The 22,574-nt window shown below is 39.4% G+C and overlaps 1 protein-coding gene and 1 long non-coding RNA gene across 3 annotated transcripts in view; one reads left to right on the top strand and one right to left on the bottom strand.

The window, feature by feature from the left end:
• LOC134345367 (uncharacterized) overlaps window positions 1-14,611 on the bottom strand; it is a 43,123-nt gene extending 28,512 nt beyond the window's left edge. The window contains exon 1 of one of the 2 annotated variants that reach the window (XR_010017667.1): window positions 14,239-14,611. This is a non-coding gene — a long non-coding RNA (uncharacterized LOC134345367). Of the gene's footprint in view, window positions 1-10,558; window positions 10,601-14,238 lie in introns of those variants that run through there. The other variant, XR_010017668.1, reaches the window with a different exon arrangement.
• A 738-nt stretch (window positions 14,612-15,349) lies between these two features.
• On the top strand, window positions 15,350-17,111 carry foxl2a (forkhead box L2a). Its single transcript, XM_063044919.1, has one exon. It carries the CDS (start codon window positions 15,645-15,647, stop codon window positions 16,527-16,529), a length of 885 nt encoding a protein of 294 aa, XP_062900989.1. The 5' UTR covers window positions 15,350-15,644; the 3' UTR covers window positions 16,530-17,111.
• The last annotated feature ends 5,463 nt before the right edge of the window (window positions 17,112-22,574 follow it).

Here is a 22,574-nt window from a genome sequence, read left to right as displayed (position 1 = left end):
ATGGGTAACCCTAGGTAATTTCTAAAATGTTTGGCACAGCTTTGTGGGTTGAATAGCCTGAATGGTGCTGTAGGTTTTCTATGTTTCTATCACTCAATCAGCCCAATAACACACCACCAAAATGTAGATCACAGGCTCTAACAGCAGCATAACCACATTTCAAAGAAGAAGAAGACGTAAAAGAAGAGAAATAAGTAGTTTTGTGGCCCATCATGAGGATGCTACCTTTGGTTGCATTGCTTGCTGGCACCATATTCTTCCGGAATAAATATAAGAATAGTGGGTTAATAAATAAAGTGCTGTGCATCATTTGAAAAAGGTATTGACTAAGCATTAAATCTACCTCAAGATGTGATGTATATATGATGTGGAATGCATAACATGAATTTTTGAAACTTTGTATAACTTTTGAAGTTAATTAATTACAAGAACAATATTAATAATTTGAATCTACATAGGATATTTACCAGCCAGAAATGTTTCAATGAATTTTGCAATAAAATTATCGGAGTATTTAACACCAAGTTGGTTAATTTAAGTTAAATAAATGGTCACCTAAGTAAACTTAAAGAAGTGCCTTAAACAGAAGAGAGAAATGCAGAGCATGAAGGGTTTAAGGCAGATTCCAAAGCTTAGAGGCAGACAACTGCCAATGGTGAATCTACTAGAACTGAAGAAATGTAAGAGCCCACATTGATAAGGGTAAATAAATTCGTAATTCACTGACAAGATTTGTTCAAAAAATCATAAAATAATGTTTAGTTTTATGTATAGCATCTCTGAATCTGAATTCAAAGCAATCCAAATGAAGAAGAGCAGCAACAATGACTTAAGGATTATGAAGTCCATGAGCTATCCAATAACTATACTGTAATTATTAGCAACTAGCTATAGTCTGATCAAATGGAAGCAACAGACATCTTTTGGAAAACTGCCTAAAACTTGTTTAGATATGCAGTTGCATAGGCAAGTTACATAATGAAATAAAATTACAAAACTGCAGAATTGTATAAATCAACTGAAAGCCACATCAAAGCAATAAATCTTAAAGAAATTTGAAATGAAGATGTTTGGTGAAACAAACAACAGGAATTCTGCAGATGCTGGAAATTCAAGCAACACACACATAAAAGTTGCTGGTGAATGCAGCAGGCCAGGCAGCATCTCTAGGAAAAGGTACAGTCGACGTTTCAGGTCACGACCCTTCGTCAGGACTAACTGAAGGAAGAGTTAGTAAGAGATATGAAAGTGGGAGGGGGAGGGGGAGATCCAAAATGATAGGAGAAGACAGGACGGGGAGGGATGGAGCCAAGAGCTGGACAGGTGATTGGCAAAAGGGATATGAGAGGATCATGGGACCAGAGGCCTAGGGAGAAAGAAAGGGGGAGGGGGTAAGCCAGAGGATGGGCAAGGAGTATAGTGAGAGGGGCAGAGGGAGAAAAAGGAGAGTGAGAGAAAGAATGTGTGTGTAAAAATAAATAACGGATGGGGTACGAGGGGGAGGTGGGGCAGTAGTGGAAGTTAGAGAAGTCAATGTTCATGCCATCAGGTTGGAGGCTACCCAGACGGAATATAAGGTGTGGTTCCTCCAACCTAACTTCTGCCACCACTAAGCACATCTTTCCCTCCCTCCCTCTCTGCTTTCCGCAGGGCTCGCTCCCTATGCGACTCCCTTATCCACTCGTCCCCCCCCCCATCCCTCCCCATTGATCTCCCTCCTGGCACTTATCCTTGTAAGCGGAACAAGTGCTACACATGCCCTTACACTTCCTCCCTTACCACCATTCAGGGCCCCAGACAGTCCTTCCAGGTGAGTTGACACTTCACCTGTGAGTCGGCTGGGGTGACATACTGCGTCCGGTGCTCCCGATGTGGCCTTCTATATATTGGCGAGACCTGACACAGACTGGGAGACCGCTTTGCTGAACACCTACGCTCTGTCCGCCAGAGAAAGCAGGATCTCCCAGTGACCACACATTTTAAATCCACATCCCATTCCCATTCTGACATGTCTATCCACGGCCTCCTCTACTGTAAAGATGAAGCCACACTCAGGTTGGAGGAACAACACCTTATATTCCGTCTGCGTAGCCTCCAACCTGATGGCATGAACATTGACTTCTCTAACTTCCACTAATGCCCCACCTTCCCCTCGTACCCCATCCGTTATTGATTTTTACACACACATTCTTTCTCTCACTCTCCTTTTTCTCCCTCTGTCCCTCTGACTATACCCCTTGCCCATCCTCTAGGTTCCCCCCGCCTTGTCTTTCTCCCCGGGCCTCCTGTCCCATGATCCTCTCATATCCCCTTTGCCAATCACCTGTCCAGCTCTTGGCTCCATCCCTCCCCCTCCTGTCGTCTCCTATCATTTTGGATCTTCCCCTCCCCCTCCCACTTTCAAATCTCTTACTAACTCTTCCTTCAGTTAGTCCTGACGAAGGGTCTCGGCCTGAAACGTCGGCTGTACCTCTTCCTAGAGATGCTGCCTGGCCTGCTGCGTTCACCAGCAACTTTGATGTGTGATGTCTGGTGAAAGAGTGTGCAAGAATAGTGCAAGAAAATGCAAATCATTAACACAATAATACTATAAAAGCAGGAGGTAGGGGTACAGAGAGCACAAGAGTACGAAGTAGTTACATTGAAGGATGTGGGAAAAGTATAGAACGGAGTAGGTTGTAGAAAGTGTGTGAAGGAAGGCTGTGTGCGGAAATTGAAGGTAAAACACAAGTTTAAGTTTAATATAAAGGGGCATGAAGAAAAACTGAGGGTCAGCATGGAAGAGTAGGCTGGTCGGTTGGGACAGACATAATTGCACTATAGGGCCATCTGTCTTAATGATTAATAGAGTGGAAGATGAAAAATAGATTTAAAAATATTAAACATAGTAATCCAAAAGATGGAAAAAAATGGACTCTTTCCTTGGTAGTGTTAAAGCTGGAGGAGAAGGAGAAAAGTACAATATTGAGGAGGTAGGAACAAATAGTGGTAACAATGTACAGAATATGAGCTTTAAATTCAATCTATATGATAAACAGAACCACCAGGTTTCATACAATTTATTTCAACAAGTCAGGTGGCTAATGAAGTACTGGAGTCTATGCAATGGACGCTGATATTATCACGAGGTAAGAGCTGAAAGTGGTTTCAGCTCAACAAAATGTTGACTCCTCCGTGATATGTGGGATATGAATCCCAACAACAAAGCTGATCTGCACCAGACTTTTACAGCAGCTGAGAATTCAGACTTTGATCAGCTGAAGAAAGGAAGATAAGGGATCAAGAGAATAAACACTGCTTTGGAAGTAAGATTCTGCAGAAAGAAAAAGCGATGCTTCTCGGATCTGTGCTGGAAATGGGAAAAGGCCTTAGACTGTATGGAAACAGATAACAGAGGGTGTTCTAAAAGAAGCAGGAACCACCTGGGGGGAGGCACATTGTGAAGGGCAAAAAGATCTTAATTCGGATTCTCTCTATATCAGATAGTTCTGAAAGTCAACAACATCATTGGTAAAGAGTGCAGTTTAAAGAAAGGCCTAGATACAGTGGGATTTAAAGTCCTGGGTTAAGTAACCAAATTAAATATCTGCCTTGCAGCTTTTATGATTTTTTTTTTGAAAACTTTCATTTCTCTCTTGGTTAAACCCTAGGCTGACCATTTGGGGAAATGTTCAACATTATTATGAGCAACCTGAGTAATGGTACTTCAGCGACTAAAAATAACTGGAATTCTGCCGTGTTTTCAGATCCTTCATCATCATAAATAGGAAGCAGCTGCAAGTATAATTTTTGAATATATTTAAATGCGTTGAAAACCAAATGGTTGACACTGATGGTTGTACAGAATTTAAAGTGGAACTGTGTGTACAACAGAGAGGATGGAGGCCTGGATCAGATTCATGTTACCTGAGGCTTTATGTTCAGTATTTAGTTATTGTTAGCAGGCATGCCTCTTTCCATACCTCCTGCCTGGGGGTAGCTGATGTGTTTCATAGTTATGTAATGTGCCAGTACATAAGTGACATATTGTTTGCATAAATGACATACTGTTTGTGGTTTGTATTCAAAGTGCTGGATTTTGTCCTATAGATGAACTTGTACACTTTCCTGACTCCCTCCCATCTATCTCAGACAGATGCCCTCTATGTTGCTTCCTTTTGTTTCAATTGAAGAACAGTTTCTGCTAATTTAAAACTGGTGTGAAATAGTTTTAACTCTTTGCTACCTTATGCACCCCATTGTCCCACTTCTAAGTCCAGCGTTATACTGTAACTGTTTGCAAAACACAGAGCTGGGAGTTGGCTCCGCTTAGGAGACTTTGTTCCTTCTGCACCTTCAGAATATATTGAGAACCTCAAAAAAAAATAAGACATTGAGTTCAAAGCAGTGTTGTATTTGTTTGAATTTAAAGTCTTTATAGGAATATGATAAGGTGTGTGGGGTAGGGTGAATTTGCACCTTCAGCATTAAAACATATGGCTGGAATTTGTAAGCTGTCTCTAGTGGAAATGTTGTTATAGGATCGTGTATTGAACTAAGTCGTTTAAAATAAGACGGAAGTGTTGAACGTGTGATCAAATGGAAAGCTGTTGGGAAGCATGTGGAAATCAAACGCCGTGGGCAGGAGTGTTACCACTTCTGACCTATAAGGAATGTGGGCTCATGAGACAGTGTTTTAACTAAAGCCACGGGTTGGAATCGAAATTTCATTTGAGGTTTCTCCTTGTCCTTTCTTGTTCCTCTGATGGGTCGGTTATTGTATTTCGAGTCTGTCTGTTAAAGCTGCTGCTCTGACACACTGAACACCATGTGAGAACTGTGTGCGTGTGAATGGGGTATCAAGAGGAGAGCCGTTTCCTTTGGACTCTGGGCCTGTGGACTTGATCCCCCAGCGATCGTAACTTACAGAGCCTGGTTCTCCACGTATCAAAAGGGGAATGATCAGCCCAAATCCCTCAGATCATGTGATTATCTTCTCCCTCAATGGACGGTAGCACAAACGGCATAAGAGTACTCGTATAAATAAATATACGAAATGGTGTTCACGGAGCAATATTGCACCTCTGGCTTACTAGTCAGTTCGGTAATGGCATATCCCCGTTTATTTACAACTGGAAGTTTCACTAATATGTTGTTGAACAGCAGATATAAATGGTCCGCTGTTCTGCTTAGTCGCTATTCATTTATTGGTTTTACACAATAAATTGGGATTACTCCAATGGGTTTAAATAAAACATAAAATTAATGAGAATAAGCCTTCACGGAGGCGTGATGCCCAGTCTCAGCGAAGCCAACAGAGTTGTTTAAATCTTCCTTTTTTCAGTATTTGAGCATGAGGAAACTATTGGATTCTGTCCCAACCTCTGCCCCATCTTCTCTCTGATGCCTTACACAATGTGATGTGCTGAAATTGAGTTGAACTTTTTCACCTCCCTTTGTCTAAATCAGAAAGATGTGTTGCGCCGAATATTTTAATATGCTGATTCATAGAGGAATTTAAAAAAACTTCGATGTCGCTAAGGGCGAAAATTACTTCTAGAAGTACCATGCAGAAACTCAAGGAGAACCGAAGCCTTAGTTAAGGGAGAGATTGGAAGTAGTAGCCTAAATAGATGAAAATAATATTGCTAAAAATTAACATTTGTATAAAATTGCACGTCTACATGGATACCAGATATTTAGAATGGGGTATTATAGTGTCAAATTGTGTTAGAGAAAACTTAGGCATATCTACCACTTCGTCATATTTTTATTTTGTTGGCCTTTTGCTATTAAATAAAAAATTAAGACGTGTCCGATATCACCTTTATGCCATCTGGCCATGTAGTGGATTAATGATAATAATTTAGATAATTGTCTTAAAATCATAATAATAAAACAGTGTTAGGTTATATATTACTATTCAGTGGCTGGTAAATATTATCCAGTACACTTATCGGTCTGATTTCCAAACGACGTACCGCAATATTTATTTAGAAGCTGTATTTTTTAAGTTTATGGAATTCTCCTTTATGCCACTTGTTGAAGGTAGACTTGGTGTGAACTACTAATAATCTAATTAAAATTATATGGAGATCCTAGTAAAACTGTTTGTGTTCATTTTTCTGATCGGTTACCTGTGGTTGATTTTATGGTCGGTTGTTTGGCCTAGAAAAAAGTACTAATTATCCAGAGGAAAAGTATTAAACTGCCGATTTTAGTTAATTGATTAATTTTGGACAATTTAGTTATAATACGCATATGTCCTTTCTGAAAAGATTTGTCGTCTTCAGCCCGGTATGATATATGTGACTCCAAACCATCGAAAAGACATTTGCCTCTGATCTGAAACAGCCACCATTTGCAGGGCAATTCCAAATGGGTGGCAAGTTGATGATCCTACATGCAATGCCCATACTTTGTAGTTGAATTTAAAACTGCACAGTGAACTGAGGTATAATGGAAAGAAAGCCAGTTAGAAAGATTTCTAACCAGGTCTTTTCCACGATGCCAACTGTGATTCTTAATTACCTATCCAGTCACGTGGCTACTATTTGTAAATAGATGCTTACTGTTAGCAATAACTTAATGCACATAATTGAATCAACCAACATGGATACAAAACACATCTGTAGATGTTCCATTTGCTTTTTTTAAAAAAAAATCATTCTCCGCGATAACAGATGTTCATCTATATCTAGCCAGTCAAAGTCCTATGAAAACTGCACTGAGCTATGGCCTAGTTTGGTTTTAAGATGGAATTTTAGCTAGTATTTCTTTGTACAGTACCCAGGTAGTGCTTCTGTCTTAAAGGCATGCTTGTTTCCTACTCAAATAGTATGTTCAACCAATGTCCATAAAAGCAGGTTAAAATAGATTATTAACATACGAATGTTGGGCTTTATATTGTTCGCTCCCTTCCTGGGAGTATGCTAATGAATTCTGAAATTACGCCATCTACTTAAAAAATCTTAGTGATTTTAACATATGTTGAAGGAAACGAAGTAGTTAGTAGTTTTATCATGTTTGGACAAAGGTCAGAATCAGATCCTTGCGGTATTTCGGAGACTAATATAATTTTGTTTGATCTAAGTCGTTCCCGTTGTAGGGATGAACTTGGGAGAAGTGGCAACGAAGTATAAAATGATCCAATGACCTGCATTGGTTAAGAGCATGATCATTAAAAGTACTTAACACAAACACTAAAGTTCAGGGACTGAAAGTAAATAATTACTGAGATATGCAGAATGATTCAGCATACATTTTGTAACATTTTGAGTCTCATTCTCTACAAGTGCAGTTTTAGTAACTCTTTACTCCACCTCCCCCCTCTCTAGATCTGATATTTACTATTTCTTACCATAAGAACATAAGAAATAGGAGCAAATTAGGCCATTCGGTCCATTTAGGTTGCTCCGCCATCTGATCTTGGCGGATTTATTTTCTGTCTCAACCCCATTCTCATGCCCTCTCTCCGTAACTTTGACGCTCTTATTAATCAGAACCTATTTATTCCTCTTTAAATATACCCAATGACTTGGCTTCCACAATCGTCTGTGGCAATGAATTCGACGGATTCGCCGCCATCTGGCAAAGAAATCCCTCCGCAACTCCCGTCTAAGCAGATATCTTTCTTTTCCAATGTTGTGTCCTTCTATTTGTAGATTCTCCCACAATCCGAAAGATCCTTTCCAAGTCCACAGAATCTAGCTCTTCCTCCTCCCCGCCCCACCCCCCTCACAGACAGACACACACACACACACACACACACACTTCGAAACCCCAGCGAGTACAGGCCCGGAGCCATCAAACGCTCCTCACACATTAACCTTTCATTCCGGGATCATTCTAGTAATCCTCCTCTGGAACCTCTCCAATGTCAGAACAGCCTTTCCTAGATATGGGGCCCAGAACTGCTCGCAGTACTCCAAATGTGGTCAGGCCAATGCCTTATAAAGCCTCAGCGTTACATCTGTATTTTAGTCCTCTTGAATTTCATTATAGAACTTATTACCTAAGTTTCATGGGTATAAACTAAATGTTTGTATTTGAAGCATTATTGGCAACGTGTTAAAACTAGTTTGCGATGTAACAACATCGTTTCCCAAATGAGACTAGAGTTACGTTCTGCGTAATCCCTCAAACTAATGCCTAGGATAAACCTGAGACTAAAGAGCAATGCTTTGGTCACGAACACTGCAATGTGACGAAGAACACTACATACATAAAATCGTAAAATCGTCAGTTTATCGACCATGTATAAATATGTATAAACTCAGTATAAATATGTATGTGATCTATGTCGAAGCAGGACGACTGAGATTATATGACAAATAAATAAACTCGGATTCAATTCTGCTTTATTTAATTCAATGCATATTAAATATTAAGATTTTTCAAAGTATTTGGCATTATTTCAAGAGCTGTTAAAAAATTGCTTCAATATATGAAAAGCCTTATAGTGCAGATGTTATGTAAGATTTTCTTTGTGAATATATTGTGATACAACATGTTAACCTGAGTCACAAACTGATAAGAAACTAGGCAATTGTTTTTTTTTCGTAATCATCTTGTTACAACCTTCTTCCCTAGTATAGGAAGTTCGTCTTGTAGTGCAGGGTATCTGCGGAAGCCTATGTACTCTAAACTTGCCCTGCAATATAATGTTTTTCAGAGAGAAGAATTATAAAGAAAAATATTAATAAATCGTTTCAAATGCAGCACAAGTAGAACTTAAAATATTTTCGGGTGGATCGATCTTTTTTTAATATTAGATTAATTTTGCAAATGCTAGATTGAACACAATGTGTATATGTTTCGGCATTAATCATTGCCCAATCCAGATGGCCAAGAAGGGTCAAGCTAAAGTTTGGGGTTTCCATGTACTTTTATCGGTATATCATTTCCTGATAATTTTATTCAAGACAAAAGTGTTACACGTTTTAAACTCTATGGAATCGACATCGCATATATCAGTTATAATATTTCATTTACAAGTGCGTTAAACTATTTATGTATGTGTCTGTGTATATATTTTAAACGGCAACTTTCAAAGAAGATGCTTATTTTTATTTAGGGAAATAGTTACATCATATATTGATGACATGGACTTTGTTGTATCTCGATAAATGTTACGTGAAATGCCTCTGTTATTCTTGTATTGCAGACGTAGAGTAGATAATAAGCAGGAAGATACTTTGCGACATAATGGAAGCTCAATCAGGACGTTTGTGTAAAGTTTCCATTATAATTCTTTCCACAATAGTGTATGAGTCGTACAGGTAATTTCTACGATGGGTTGTATTTTACTATATTAGATTCGGATTGAAAGGCGTTGCCTTCGGCGAAAGGGGCATTTGTACCCACTTACAATCACAGTTGATTTTCTTTCTGGATAATTGCAAATGTTGTGCCTAATATAGTAGTGTGACTTGCTGTTAGCTAGTTATAACTATTAAAAATCAATTGCAAACTAAGAAGTGAATGTAGCAAGAAAGGTCATTTGTTGAATTTGGATAACGTTCTATATATTACAAATGTAGACACGGAATGCATGTTTCCATCATTTATATATCCTAGAAGTATATTGAAGAAATTAGTGCACCAAAAAACTCTCTTAAAAGGATGAGATTTTTGTTGTTATAAGCATTCGAATGTTTAACTTATTGACACATTCAAATTTGTAAATTTGCCTCAACAATTTTGTCAGTGAATAAAATGCAGCTTCGCTGCACGTTTTACCTTTGGCTGGGTTTTCCATCGCATTGTATAAAGAAAGGGAATATTAATTTCAGAATATAATCGACAGTAGATAGGCAATCTACCATTGAAAACGGGCAGTTAAAGCAGTAGACAGGCTCAGGTCACAGAATGGAATGCAACTAAACAGTTAAAGGGGCACAATATTTTATTACTCCAAACCCCCAAAATGTGCATATGTTCTTTGAGCTAGACTTAGAACAGTGACAACACTATGACCCTAACAGACAGGAGGTCCAATAATCAATCAGCAGAAATATATAGTAGAGCAATTCTATTTCTTATAGTTTAGTTCGAACGAGCTAGCCGTCCATTGAGTGAATGTTACCACGTATAATTCGCATCCACGGAGGCAACATAATATTAAACCACCAACTTTATCCTAACGTCTTAGTTATTCACAACGTAGTATCCTTTCCCGATTTTCTAGTTCACTTTCCCTCTCTTTGCTCCGCCCCCTTTCCCAATCTCTCTCGCACCCCCGTACTGCCTCAGTCAACCTGAAGTCAGTAATTGGGAAAAGAAGACAGTATAACAGAAAGTCAATAAATAACTAATCTAAAACTAGTTGTATTCCGATGTAAAACAAGAATTAACATTTACTTCACTCTGCAGTGAGAATCAATGCTTTGCCGTATCAAACCACTGCAAACTAAGTCAGTACATTAGCTGCAGGGAAACCCTTCTCCAGATAAATTTATCTTTTGCATTTCAGCTTAGATTGTTTTCTCTCTTAATTGGTGGATTGTTTGTACATAACGTTGTGCTGTACATAACGAAAATAATATTTAAATGTTTTTAAATCACCGTATGTACTTACTGATACCATCCCAAAGCAATGTCAAATACTTCCTTCTCTTGCAGGGTTATTTGTAAATGTAACTAGCGAGTTCAAAAGCACAAACATCCAATTTTTAAAAATCCACGCCCATCCCATTACTTTCATCATTCGGATTTCCTTATCACTGTAATCCAATGCCGAAGCAACAGAGATTTAATCTGAATCACGGAGCCAACCTTCATAAAAGCAAAAGACGATGCAGGTGTGCTATTGATTGCATTAAAGGTGCGAAAATGCCATTATAGTTAGCAAGACTGAGATTCCAAAGTAAAAATGAAATTACACCGAGTCACTCGCCACCTTGAGATGATGGGGCGGGGCAGCCGAGTGCTTAGTTTATTAATTATATTCTCCAGTATTAAATTGCTACATCAGTCCCAACTGATCATTCTTTTGCATTGGGAGAATTTGGCTATTTATCTTTTGTTTTTCCATTTTATTCTGATTGGTTGTGTTGTTCGTGAATGGAAAATGTATTCTTATAAAATCTCTTCTACCGTATTTTTTGGTATTGAATTTTAGTCGTGAAGTTATTTTAAATTGTGCTTTTAATTTAATTTATTGCGATATTTTGTGCTGTTGCCTTTTACTCAACTTATGTTTCAATGGCACACCATTATAATTGTACACAATCCGCTTCTTTCAATTTTTAATGAAGCTGTCTATATGCTTTAAGATATGTTATTTTAACGCAAATATTTTGCTCTGTATTATACGCATAAACCACGCAATATTCAACTCGAAATATTAAAGGAATTATTGATTCATTGAACATACAGACGGTGGTCCGTTGATACCAGGGAAATTGTTATCGTGTATCATCATTAGCATATTATGTGTTTCAGTAAGTGTTTTCACCCTATGGTTAGATCAGCACTCTCGTGAAATTTGACAAACATGACCCCACCCCCTCCCCTCCCTCTGAAATGGGTAGCATGGAACTTAATGGAAAATGAAACGTCTTCATCTGGAATATTGATGTAGCACTGGAAATCATTCCATGGAGTGGAGAGCCTTAGATATTTTTATAATAAGAATAATACAATAAAAAGATAAATCCTGTTCTTTCATTTATTTATACTGACATTCAGAATTGTCTAAAATGAATTGTACTCTCAGATTTAATTTCTCCGTCCGCAAATAATATGACCAATTCATATTTAGTTAAACTTCAGAAGAAGTTTATGCTATTTCCTGAAAATATTGACTTGTTGGTACTTTTTTTTACTGTTATTTTGACATTTTCTATTTACAATCATGCTCAATCAGTCGTTTGAAGCACGGCGCCCTTCTGAAACATAAACCAGCATCCACATTAATGAATGCTGTCTTTAAGAATGTTATCCCCGCCCACATATTATTTCCTTTTAACTTTGTTCCAGTAAACTGATTCTCTCATAGCATTAACTCTGTTTATTACCATTGATGTTTCGCATAAACTACAATGCTAAACTGATTAATGATTATGATTATGACTATGAGGACACGCAGTCCCCTTTTATTGTCATTTAGTAATGCATGTATTAAGAAACGATAAAATGTTTTTCCAGATATTTTTGATGAAACAATTAGCTGCCAATTGACTACGTTGTATAACCTGGTCAGTTTGTTCAATGCATTAGTATTTCGTCAGGTGTTTCTTTTTTTACATAACATACGATGTTTGTGGTTTTATACCAATGATGTTGCGTCCGTATTATCCCGCCGTGAGTGTAGTTTACTTGAAGGAACTTAGTGTGAGCAGAATTCCCATCAAGAATGTATGATTGCTATTCCGGAATATTCAACCAACAGTAGATCTCCAATGACTTATAAAATAAATTAGGAATCCTAAATAGCTCATCTCTAGAGAGAAAGGATACTTTCATGCGTGTTAATTATGACCACAGCTTTGATCCATGCCCAGTCCTGTTTGGAACTGAACCTTTTGTCTTCATTTTATTCATACCCATGTCTCATCCGATCAGCACTGAATGCTGGAAACTCAAATCCCACCACTCGGGCGGCTACGGTCTAAGGATGCGCCCTACTAACTATTGAGAGGCAGTTCGGGAAGGGAAGTAAGTGTTGCTCTTGCCAGCACTGCTAACATTGATAAGAAAGATAGGAAGAATGCGTATGAAGAACACAGATGATTAATGGCAATCTATATTTCACGCCAAGTTGTGCAATATTTTAGATGAGATGGATTTCTGGAATCCCTTCAAAAGCCGTAAGAGAATTTAAGTCACAAATGGCATAGTGCCAACACTCAATGGGGCCCGACCGTCTCTTCTTTTCAAATGCACCCTTAAGAGTACTAACGGAAGCATTTTGTCTATTCATACTTTTCTTGTCTTTCCGGCAAAAGCATTGCAAAATTAAACTTCTGAGTGAGCAGATGCTGCTAGCGTGAGCTCTTCTTCCTAATGGACAGGGGCATGCGAGGAAATAATGCTGTCAGTGTGACTCTGTAAGGTTTACAAGGCTGCGGTGTTAATTTGAGCCGCGCAGGAATTAGAGAGTAAACCATCTTCTCTTAACTGAAGAGAGTCACTTTTCATAGGGCCCGAGTCCCGCAGTTGCCGTGCCTGAGAACTGTGAGGAGTTAAGCTCCTATACATAATTGAATTATTTGTTTTAAGATTGTTATCCTATGGTAATTCACTTCGTTATAATGGAGTACCTATCATATCCCCCCGACACCAAATGCACTTAATAGACATTAATAACCACAAGATATTCCGCAGATGCTGGAAATCTTGAGCAACGCACATAAAATGCCGGAGGAACTCAACAAATCAGGCAGCGTCTATGGAGGGCCGTGACTCTTCACCGGCTGTTTATTCCCCTCCCATAGACGCCGCCTCACTTGCTGAGTTCCTTCGGCATTTGGCGTGTGTTGATGCTATAAATATGTATTAGCAGCGCCTTTATTCTTACAAGGTGTGAAGACAGGATTATTCCAGAATAGAGGATGTTGTGCGAGTTAACAACATGGAAGAAAACCATTTCAGTTTGCATATAATTCTGTCGGTGAACAACATCCAAACAACCGTGCTGTTGATTTTAGACCAGTCCATGCTGGTAGCGAATATTTCTCCCGTCTTCTCAACCAGCACTTAAAAGTGAACTTGCCAATCACAATACCGAAATTCTTTTCAACTTCCCCGATGCTCTGAGTGCCTTTCTGTAGCTCGGCAAGATACAATAAAACCATGGAATGTGTTTGTTTTACTGTTCTGTACCTGTACATCACCGTGCCCAGAAATGCCTCACTGTGCGCAGCGATTACCCGTTATTCAAAGAGGTTAACGACTTATACTGGTTTCTACATGATTTATTATGGAGCTAAACGATTCAGTACCGCAAACTTTAAACAAGAGAATGATCATTAACACCGAGTTGTCATAAAGTTCAATTGAAAGTTCCACAGTCTGCCCCATTTGCTCCTCCATCCCTCACCCAAAACCATCCACCCCCACCCCCACACGCGCATTTAACCCCTTCTCCATCCTGCCATTAGCAGAGCTATGTGGATGGGAACAAACTTTGTGCTGCGAAGTATCACAAATAAGATGTGATTCACTGGAAAATCTCGTCTGAGTTTCCCCCGAAGCCGGCGCCGCGCTCCCAGCACTTCCGAGCAGCAGCTCGCAAGTGCAAAAAGAGAGAAATACCTCGAATAGCAGATTTTCCCAATCCAGGATCGCTTCCTTTAAAAGAGATGTGGAAAAATGTTAGGAGGGGTCTTGCGGTGATAGCAGGGTGGGGGCTGTTAGAGGACAAAAAATGTCCACCATTTCGGAGCCGAAACTGCGGAAACTTCTCTGGGGAATCTGAACGAGGTGATGACACACACAACAATGCTGGTACACCTGCACCCGGCGGAGGCGCGGAAATACCTCATACACAGGCCGATATGGGTGGTCGGCAGAGCGGACTCAACCCCCATTCACCAATTCCCCAGCAAAACATAATCCCTGTACTCCAAGGATTGGAGAGGTGTGGGGGTAGTGGTGAACGCGGAACGTCGTAAACGCGTGTCGGTAGGTGCAGAAGATGGATCCCATGGTCACTGAGACTTAATCCTTATAATCAGCTATTTAACCGGGAGTGAGTGGATTGAGTCAATTTGCCAGGAAATAACTTTCAGGTCATCTTCGGAGCGTCAAATCAACTGATTGAAATCAACGCAAACTGGATTTGCAGGTTCTGTTCACGGATCGCTTCCGTATATTTAGCAGGACCGACTAAAATAAACGGCAATGGAAATATTCAACTGAACATTGAGTTTTCATTTAATTTGTTTTAACTGCAGTGGGATCCGACACACAATGCAGAATTATACAAACGAGGGGTCTGGGGCAAACTTGCGCACGTTTTACACATACTCGTGTAATGCTCTAGCTTTTTTCCCATTATGCACTCTTTTATACTTCAACGTTTTCTTGATATTTTTTGCCATTCTCGTGTACTCGGAGAGACATGGCGATTTTCCATCCGAATCCCGAAACCCACACAGATTTGGATCAGTGGGCTGAGTCCCCTCCCCATTTCGTACCACGCCGAAGTATGGAACTGTGACAGTAGTTCAAAAACTAAAATAAATATCATAGGAGGTTGTTTTTCTTAAGAATTTAAATATTCTACAATTAAATATTTAAAGGCGTAATGCCTTCATATTAAACCCATGTGAGCAAGTGCGGTCTTGATGGGGGTGGGAATGACGCAAGCGGAAATGTGATCAGTTTCACTAATGAGGGGAGAGCATAGGCTGAGAGATTCACGAATAGGACGACGCATTTTTCTCTGGACAAGGGGACGAAAAGGGCACGGCTTAAAGCGGTAGAAACCCACAGCTTGGGCTGTGCAATCACAGTAACATATTCGTATGTATTACGTTTGCAATGCAAAAAACAAACTGCCTACGAACTTGAACAAGGCTTTGGACGGAGAAAAGACCCGAGAACTCAAACCCACAAGGAATTTGCACTGCAATTCTAGACTCTGGTATTGCCGTTGTTAAAGAAACCTGCGGTGTGGCTGCGAAAAGAATAGAAAAGAGAGGAACTTTGATTTCACGATGGCAGCCTACCAGCACCCTGAAGATGATACCATGGTTCTAATGACTGACAGCACTTCTACCGGTAGTTCCAAAGACCGAGTCAAGAATGAGTCATCTCCGGACAAGGCTACCGAAAAACCCGATCCGACTCAGAAACCACCCTATTCTTATGTGGCCCTCATTGCTATGGCTATCCGAGAGAGTCCGGAGAAACGACTCACTCTTTCTGGCATCTATCAATACATCATTACTAAATTCCCATTCTACGAGAAGAATAAGAAAGGCTGGCAAAACAGCATCCGCCACAACCTGAGCCTCAACGAGTGTTTCATCAAAGTGCCCAGGGAAGGTGGCGGGGAGAGAAAGGGAAATTACTGGACACTGGACCCGGCTTGTGAAGATATGTTTGAAAAGGGCAACTATCGAAGAAGGAGGAGGATGAAGCGCCCGTTTCGACCCCCGCCTACCCACTTCCAACACAGCAAGTCGGCTTTGTTCGCAAGTGACAGCTATGGCTACATCGGCCCTCCCAAGTACTTGCAATCGACTTTCATGAACAATTCATGGCCGCCTGCGCCGATGTCTTATGCCTCCTGCCAAATGGCCAGTGGCAACGTCGGCTCTGTCAATGTGAAGGGACTTTCGGGGCACACGTCCTACAACCCTTATTCGCGAGTGCAGAGCATGGGTCTGCCCAGCATGGTGAACTCCTATAACGGCATGAGCCACCACCATCATCCCCATCCCCAACAACTCAGTCCGGCTCCCCCGCCTTCCTCCAGCAATGGGGCCGGTCTGCAGTTTCCCTGCGCCAGGCAGCCTGCTGATCTCTCCATGATGCACTGTTCCTACTGGGACCACGACAGCAAACACAGCGCATTACACCCAAGGATAGACATTTAAGGCAAACACCGGCATGATATTATTACATAAATGATTTGCCCCAAATCCACCCTCCTCTCTTTAAGTTGTGCCAAATATTTACAGTGATGATCCCCACCAGGTAGTGTAAGTGTTTTGAACTTTTATCTTTAAAACACGAGAAAAAAATGGGATACCCATCTGGGAAACGAACTGTCTTTTATGTACTTTGACTGTTACTATAAGAATATTTGTAGATTTGTTCATTTTTAAGTGTGTCTGACCAAACATTGTCCAGTAATAATGTTTCCTGATGATGATTCTTTAATTTTCTTGTCATCTGTGTCATTTTTTAATGTGATGCCCACTGAAATCAAATTTTAAACTTGCCAATATTGTTCCATTTAGAACTATTGCCACAGTTTTAAGCAAGTTTATAAGCCTGTGTTTTTTTTCTTTAAAAAAGAATGTTAAAGCTCTTGTAACTGATCTGCGTGTTAGTAGCTCCGCTCGCTCTGCAGTTTGGGACCAGTTCAAATGTATAGCACTTTCCTACTTGTACTCTAGATTTGTAACCTTTAATAAACCCCTATTTTCCACCGTCGCTGTTTAAATGTTGTGATTTTTCAGCAATCCTCTCCGATTTATTTTACATTTTTTCCATTGTGATTTGCTACTTTGTAGTAGTTTCCTTCTCAATTATATTACCCGCCCCCACCGCCCCCCCCCCACTATCTCTCGCTATTTCCCTATTATTTAAAAGGCTAGCTGAAAATCCAAACTCAGATTAAGTGTTAAGGCTACTTGTGTAATTTCATGTAAGTTAACGCCGAGAATTGTTATGTTTGTAATTACATTCTAATTCTATAATTCTGTTAGTTTATACATCCAAATCAAACTAGTTCAGTTAATATCAAATCCGCATTTACGTGCTGTTGTTGTAACTTTTGATTGTTAAGCAAGGCCCTTTGTGCATTAAAGCGCGTAATCCAAAAAGTCATCTAAACTATTTCTCTCCCTAACTTGAAGGGAGAGCATTTTAAGTAGGGCTAAGAGCTAGATGTTTTAATATTTTAGAAGGGTTAGGGCGTACGTTGCAAGGATAGCTGCCGTGAGTGTTTTGTTTACTTTCGAACATGTTCTCCTCCAGTAGTAGGCAGCAATCAAGGGATAACTGTTTCCAACAATTTTTTTTGGATTTGCCTTAATTAAATAAATGAAGATAATACTCCTTTTGTATTTTTTTCATTTTACAAATCAGACAAGTTATATATGCATGCAATCGTTCAGCTGAGCTTAATTTTAAATTGATCAGGAACCGTGTTCAGACTTCAAGTATAATCGAATAGGGTTTAAAAAGTACGTCTCTTTGATATTATTGATCAAAACCAATGAGGTTTCCTTGGAGCAAAGATGTGCAGTATTCAACATTTTTTTTTGTTGTTTCCAGACTTAGAATCGATTGTTGAACACACCATGAATTGTGTTGCAAATGGTTGTTGACCCCCCCCCTCAAAAAAAAAATGCTTGAAGGACTTTACCATTTTGATCTCGGCTGTTTCATGGGTGTCTACACCTACAAGTCTCAGTCATCCGCCAGCCGCCTTGTTCCCTTTGTGCTTTATCTGCCGCTGGTGTAGACAGATACCTTCCTCAGATGCACAGGATGCCCTCAAGTTCAGAATTAATTGTGTTCGAAATTAATCCTTTAGCACGCCATGCAGTCTTCCTGATTCCTCCGTGTTGACTAATTTTGCATGACAATAGGGCAAGATACCAGTTTATAGTTTGACGTCAAACATGATTTTGGGCAAGATCAATAAATCGATCTCAAACTTTCCCCAAGCAAAGTCGAAGCGTTTAGCAGTATCGTTCCTAGGCCTCGTTATGATATTCATGACGGTGAACGTGTACTCGGTGGCTAAAAGATTATTCTCTATTTTATAGCTAATTATGAAAGAAAGAGTCCCTGCTTCAAAGCTTAGAGAATATATTATATATATATTAATACGTAATCAGAATATAGAAAATATTAAGCGTCAGCTAAAATCCCACAACCTGCTATATCTTTTTTCGACATATTAATTTGTCTATTCCGTATAGGTTTCTTTAAACAAATAGTACAGTTGTTCGGTAAAATAGATATGTACCTATGCAGCCGGCCGCAGTGTTAGCATTTAGATAGAGAAGAAATGCATTTCATTTAAGGAAAAATCTGCATTCCTACGTGGGGTAGTTAAAAAGACAGTCCTTAGTTCTGCAATGGAAAAAAGGCATTTGGAATTACAACACTTTGAGCTGTAGTGATTTTTGAGGTTCTGCGGTTTGATTTGAATCTACATTGTCAATTATTGTCTATGTAGTCCATTATGTTATTTTTCAGTAAATGTGTTTAGGGAAGGTGAAGTCAAACTGTAACATATCAGTATATAGAAATTTTAATTGCAAATAATCACTTCATTACTTAGAGCATCGGATGCCTTTTTCTAAAAAAAAAGGTTGGTGATTAAGCAAGAGTTCAATTTACTTAAAGTCTAACCAAGTGGGAAATTGAAGGTGAAATTTGAGTAGAAGTGATAGGACAATGGATGAGAATCATCCATTTTCTGTACTTCCAAGGAATGATAGGGGATTAGGGAGAATACACATTGATTGTTTATTGGTGAGTTATCGTGAATATTTCATATTATCCCATAGACAACTAGAACTTTTCGCCAGTTTAGAAGTTTGCTGTTTTTGACATCTCGTTGAGGTTCGGTTCCTTGCCGTAACAAGCATAACAAGTTCAATTTCTGAATAATCACTTAAAATCTCCCAAAGGTAAGGAATTTGTTATTAGTTATCGGTTTAATTTCTTTTCACCCGTTATTCATACAACATGATAGGGAAAGTGCGTTTAGTAGCTTGCGTGTTACTCTACAAACAATAGCTATCTTCAAGGTTGGCAGCATTAAGTTGTTTGAGAACATCAGACCCAAAACAATTTCGTCACACTATTCCAAATATCCATTCAATGTCGATTAGCGCATTTTCACTACGGAGAGAAAATAATGGTTAATAGGGTGGTAGCACTTGACTCAAAGTTGTGCTGAGATCATTGTGAAAATTCTTTACATTATTGTATTCTGAGCTTTGATGAATGCAGAGTATTTTTGTTCAACGAATGTTATGGACTGAATTCTTTCTTTATTGACTTCGATAGCCTAGATATATATTTACAAATCAAACAGAGCGCATCTTCTACTTAGCAATTTTCTTCCATTATATCTATATTATAGATTGTGTAAATATTTATCGCCCTCTTATTGCAATTGGCTACAAGATTTTTCTTGTTCATATTTAAAAATTAGATTTTTTTTCAGTTTATCGTGCGATCGGTGCGCGTCGTACAATTTTTAGAGTTAGATCCTAAGCGTGAATGGAACAGAGCTGTCAAAACGGGCTGAGCATTATAACAGCAATGGATTAATAAAAATCAAATTCTATATAATATTGTAAATGAATGGCTTTTATCTCGGTAATTAGGCGTTTAGACTAGCTGGTTGTTCACATTGCAGCAAAAAAGAAGATTTTTACATTACTAATGCGGCTTAAGGTACATGTTAACAATACTATTTTCTAATCGAATTCAACATCCGTCACCTTTGAATTTAACTTATAAGCAATTTAGCATCTGTTGCTGTGTCTTCACCAGCGTTCAGCGACTGCGCTCCTTGTAGGTATCTGAGCAACTCAAGGACGACGATATAATTGGTTAATAATATGGGTAAGATAATAACGATCCATTGATTCATGGCCGGGTTCTCGAAAAAATAGGTTTTCATTTTTCACAGAAAATGTTGGAGGAACTCAGTTGATTAGACAACGTCTATGGAAATAATCGATGTTTCGGGCCGCGACTCTTCATCGGGACTGGAAAGGAAAGGGGAAAATGCCAAAATAAGAAGGCGTTTTTTCAATTCACCCACCTGGCTTCACCTATCGCCTTCTAGCTTTTACTTCTTCCCCTCCCCCGTCTCTTATTCTGGCATCTTCCCTCTTCCTTTCCAGTCCTGATGAAGGGTCTCGACCCGAAGTGTTGACCCTTTATTCCTTTCCATAGATGCTGCCTGACCTGCTGAGTTCCTCCAACACTTTGTGTGTGTTGCTTTGGATTTCCAGCATCTGCAGAATCTCATCTGTTCTGGGTTTTCATTTCTGCAACTTTTAACTTCACAGAAGAATCATTTAGTCAATGGTCTGATTAAAATCGCCTGTTTAATTTCAAAGAAAACTAATGTCGAGGTGCAGAGAAAGGTGTTCATTTGTCTAATGAACCATGTGTAATAAACTGTAAAAGGCGGAAGGATGGTGCTGAGAGTGCAAAGTGTCCGAGGTATAATGCATATGAAGAAAGAATGTTTGCAACAATTTCCGATGGCAGCTAAGAATGACAAATTCCCTGTCCTGAGGCCCGGCGACGGTGAGATTGAAACCGCAATTTTTGACCGATGCACCATCTGTCCGCTCGGTCATTGTTCGAATCCGGGTTTAAAAATAAAACTGTGCAAACAGTCAGTGCAGCACTTTACCGGGGGAACGAAAGTGAAACTCGCCATCTTAACACCTGTACACCGAAACGTCTTTTAAACTCTTTTAGTCAAACAGTTAAGAACTGTACATGCCCTGATTTAATTATGCCCCATTGCTACATTGGGGTCTTTTGTGTTAAGAATTGAGAAGCCAATATGTCTGTTGGCAGCTGGTTTGTATTTGTCTCAGTGCCAGCATGACGTTCTTCTTTCAGGTGGCTAGCTTTTGCACATTCACCTAAACAAACGGGGCGACTCAGCGCAAATTACAGCCGCTAATTGGTCCAACCTTTCAAATCCTCTTAAACCAGGCGGTTTGTTTTTATTAGTTAATAAGGGCTCTAGTCTCCATTGAAACAGAGGAATAGCGATAAGCGAACCAGGCTTTTTTAATAAAGAAAATGTGGTTTGTGCTGCTTTTTTAAAACCTTTTAGCTGATATTGCAGCAGAATTGATCAACTTACTTAATATCACGTCTCTCACTTTGTCCTCCATTCTTACATCCTTCCTTGCTCCTTCCTTCCATTTTAGACCGAAGCAAGTCAATTCCAGAATGCTTACTATCAGGCAGTCGCACGGTTTTTTTTTAGTTTATTTGTAAACTCTGCTTACAGAAGTCATGGCTTTGCTTCCGGCGCCGTCAGGTCATAATAAATATTTTCATTAAAAGGCAGTTGTCAGAATTATTCCCCGTACTCGGCCCAGGTGAAAACTACTGCATACAAAGATTGCTTTGCTAGCGTTGTATTTCAACGTTCCCTCGTCAGATAGGATCAAAAATAACATTGATCTTCCTTCATTATTTCGGCTGTTCCGTTCACAGAATAAATCTTGGACGATGGGGCAGCAATGAACAGACCCAAAGTTTACTACAAAAAAATGCGGAGTGGTGAGTTAAAGCAAATATATCTGACAGGGAAAATATAAAATCTGACCAGTGCGCGCTGGCTATTGAAGTATCGCGTGTGGTAAAATTAAACGAAAACAATCACTCGGTATTGGATATCGGGAAGCCAGGCGTTCTTAAATTAGTATTGAGTGTGTTGGAGATACGCTATATAATATCGGCTGATCGTTGTGCTTCAATGCACTATTGGGATGAACAATGCTGAACAAAACTCAATGAACACTGTGCTCATTTTGACAGGTATTACTGACATCAATATGCGAAAAAGTAAATCCTGCCAGAAATATTTGCATTTCTCACATAGAAAACTGAGTGATTGGACAGAGATAATTTTGTTGCCACTCGAAGTATTTTTCATAAACAACAATCGAAATTTATTACACTCCGTTTTGATTTGTTTTATTTTTAAATGAAACCCTCCAAAGTATCCGTGGACAGCTGTTGACTTGGGACGAGGTCGCAGTGCATTCATTGTCCATCTACCTACTGCTCGCGGGTAAAAAGTGTGGTGAGGAAAAGGAGTTCGGAGGGATGGGGGAGGGGAGACTATCCAGTCCTCAATGATATTTCGGAAGCGGGGCCGATTTCTTCTGCAGGCAAATATAAAG

Source organism: Mobula hypostoma, chromosome 4, assembly GCF_963921235.1.
Source record: "Mobula hypostoma chromosome 4, sMobHyp1.1, whole genome shotgun sequence".
NCBI classification, from domain to species: Eukaryota; Metazoa; Chordata; class Chondrichthyes; order Myliobatiformes; family Myliobatidae; genus Mobula; species Mobula hypostoma.
Note: the sequence above shows the minus strand (reverse complement) of the source record. Positions and strands in the feature narration are given on the sequence as shown.

Bases quoted from the DNA above. Each gene is read 5' to 3' on its own strand.
- foxl2a (XM_063044919.1), top strand. From the start codon at position 15,645: ATGGCAGCCTACCAGCACCCTGAAGATGATACCATGGTTCTAATGACT.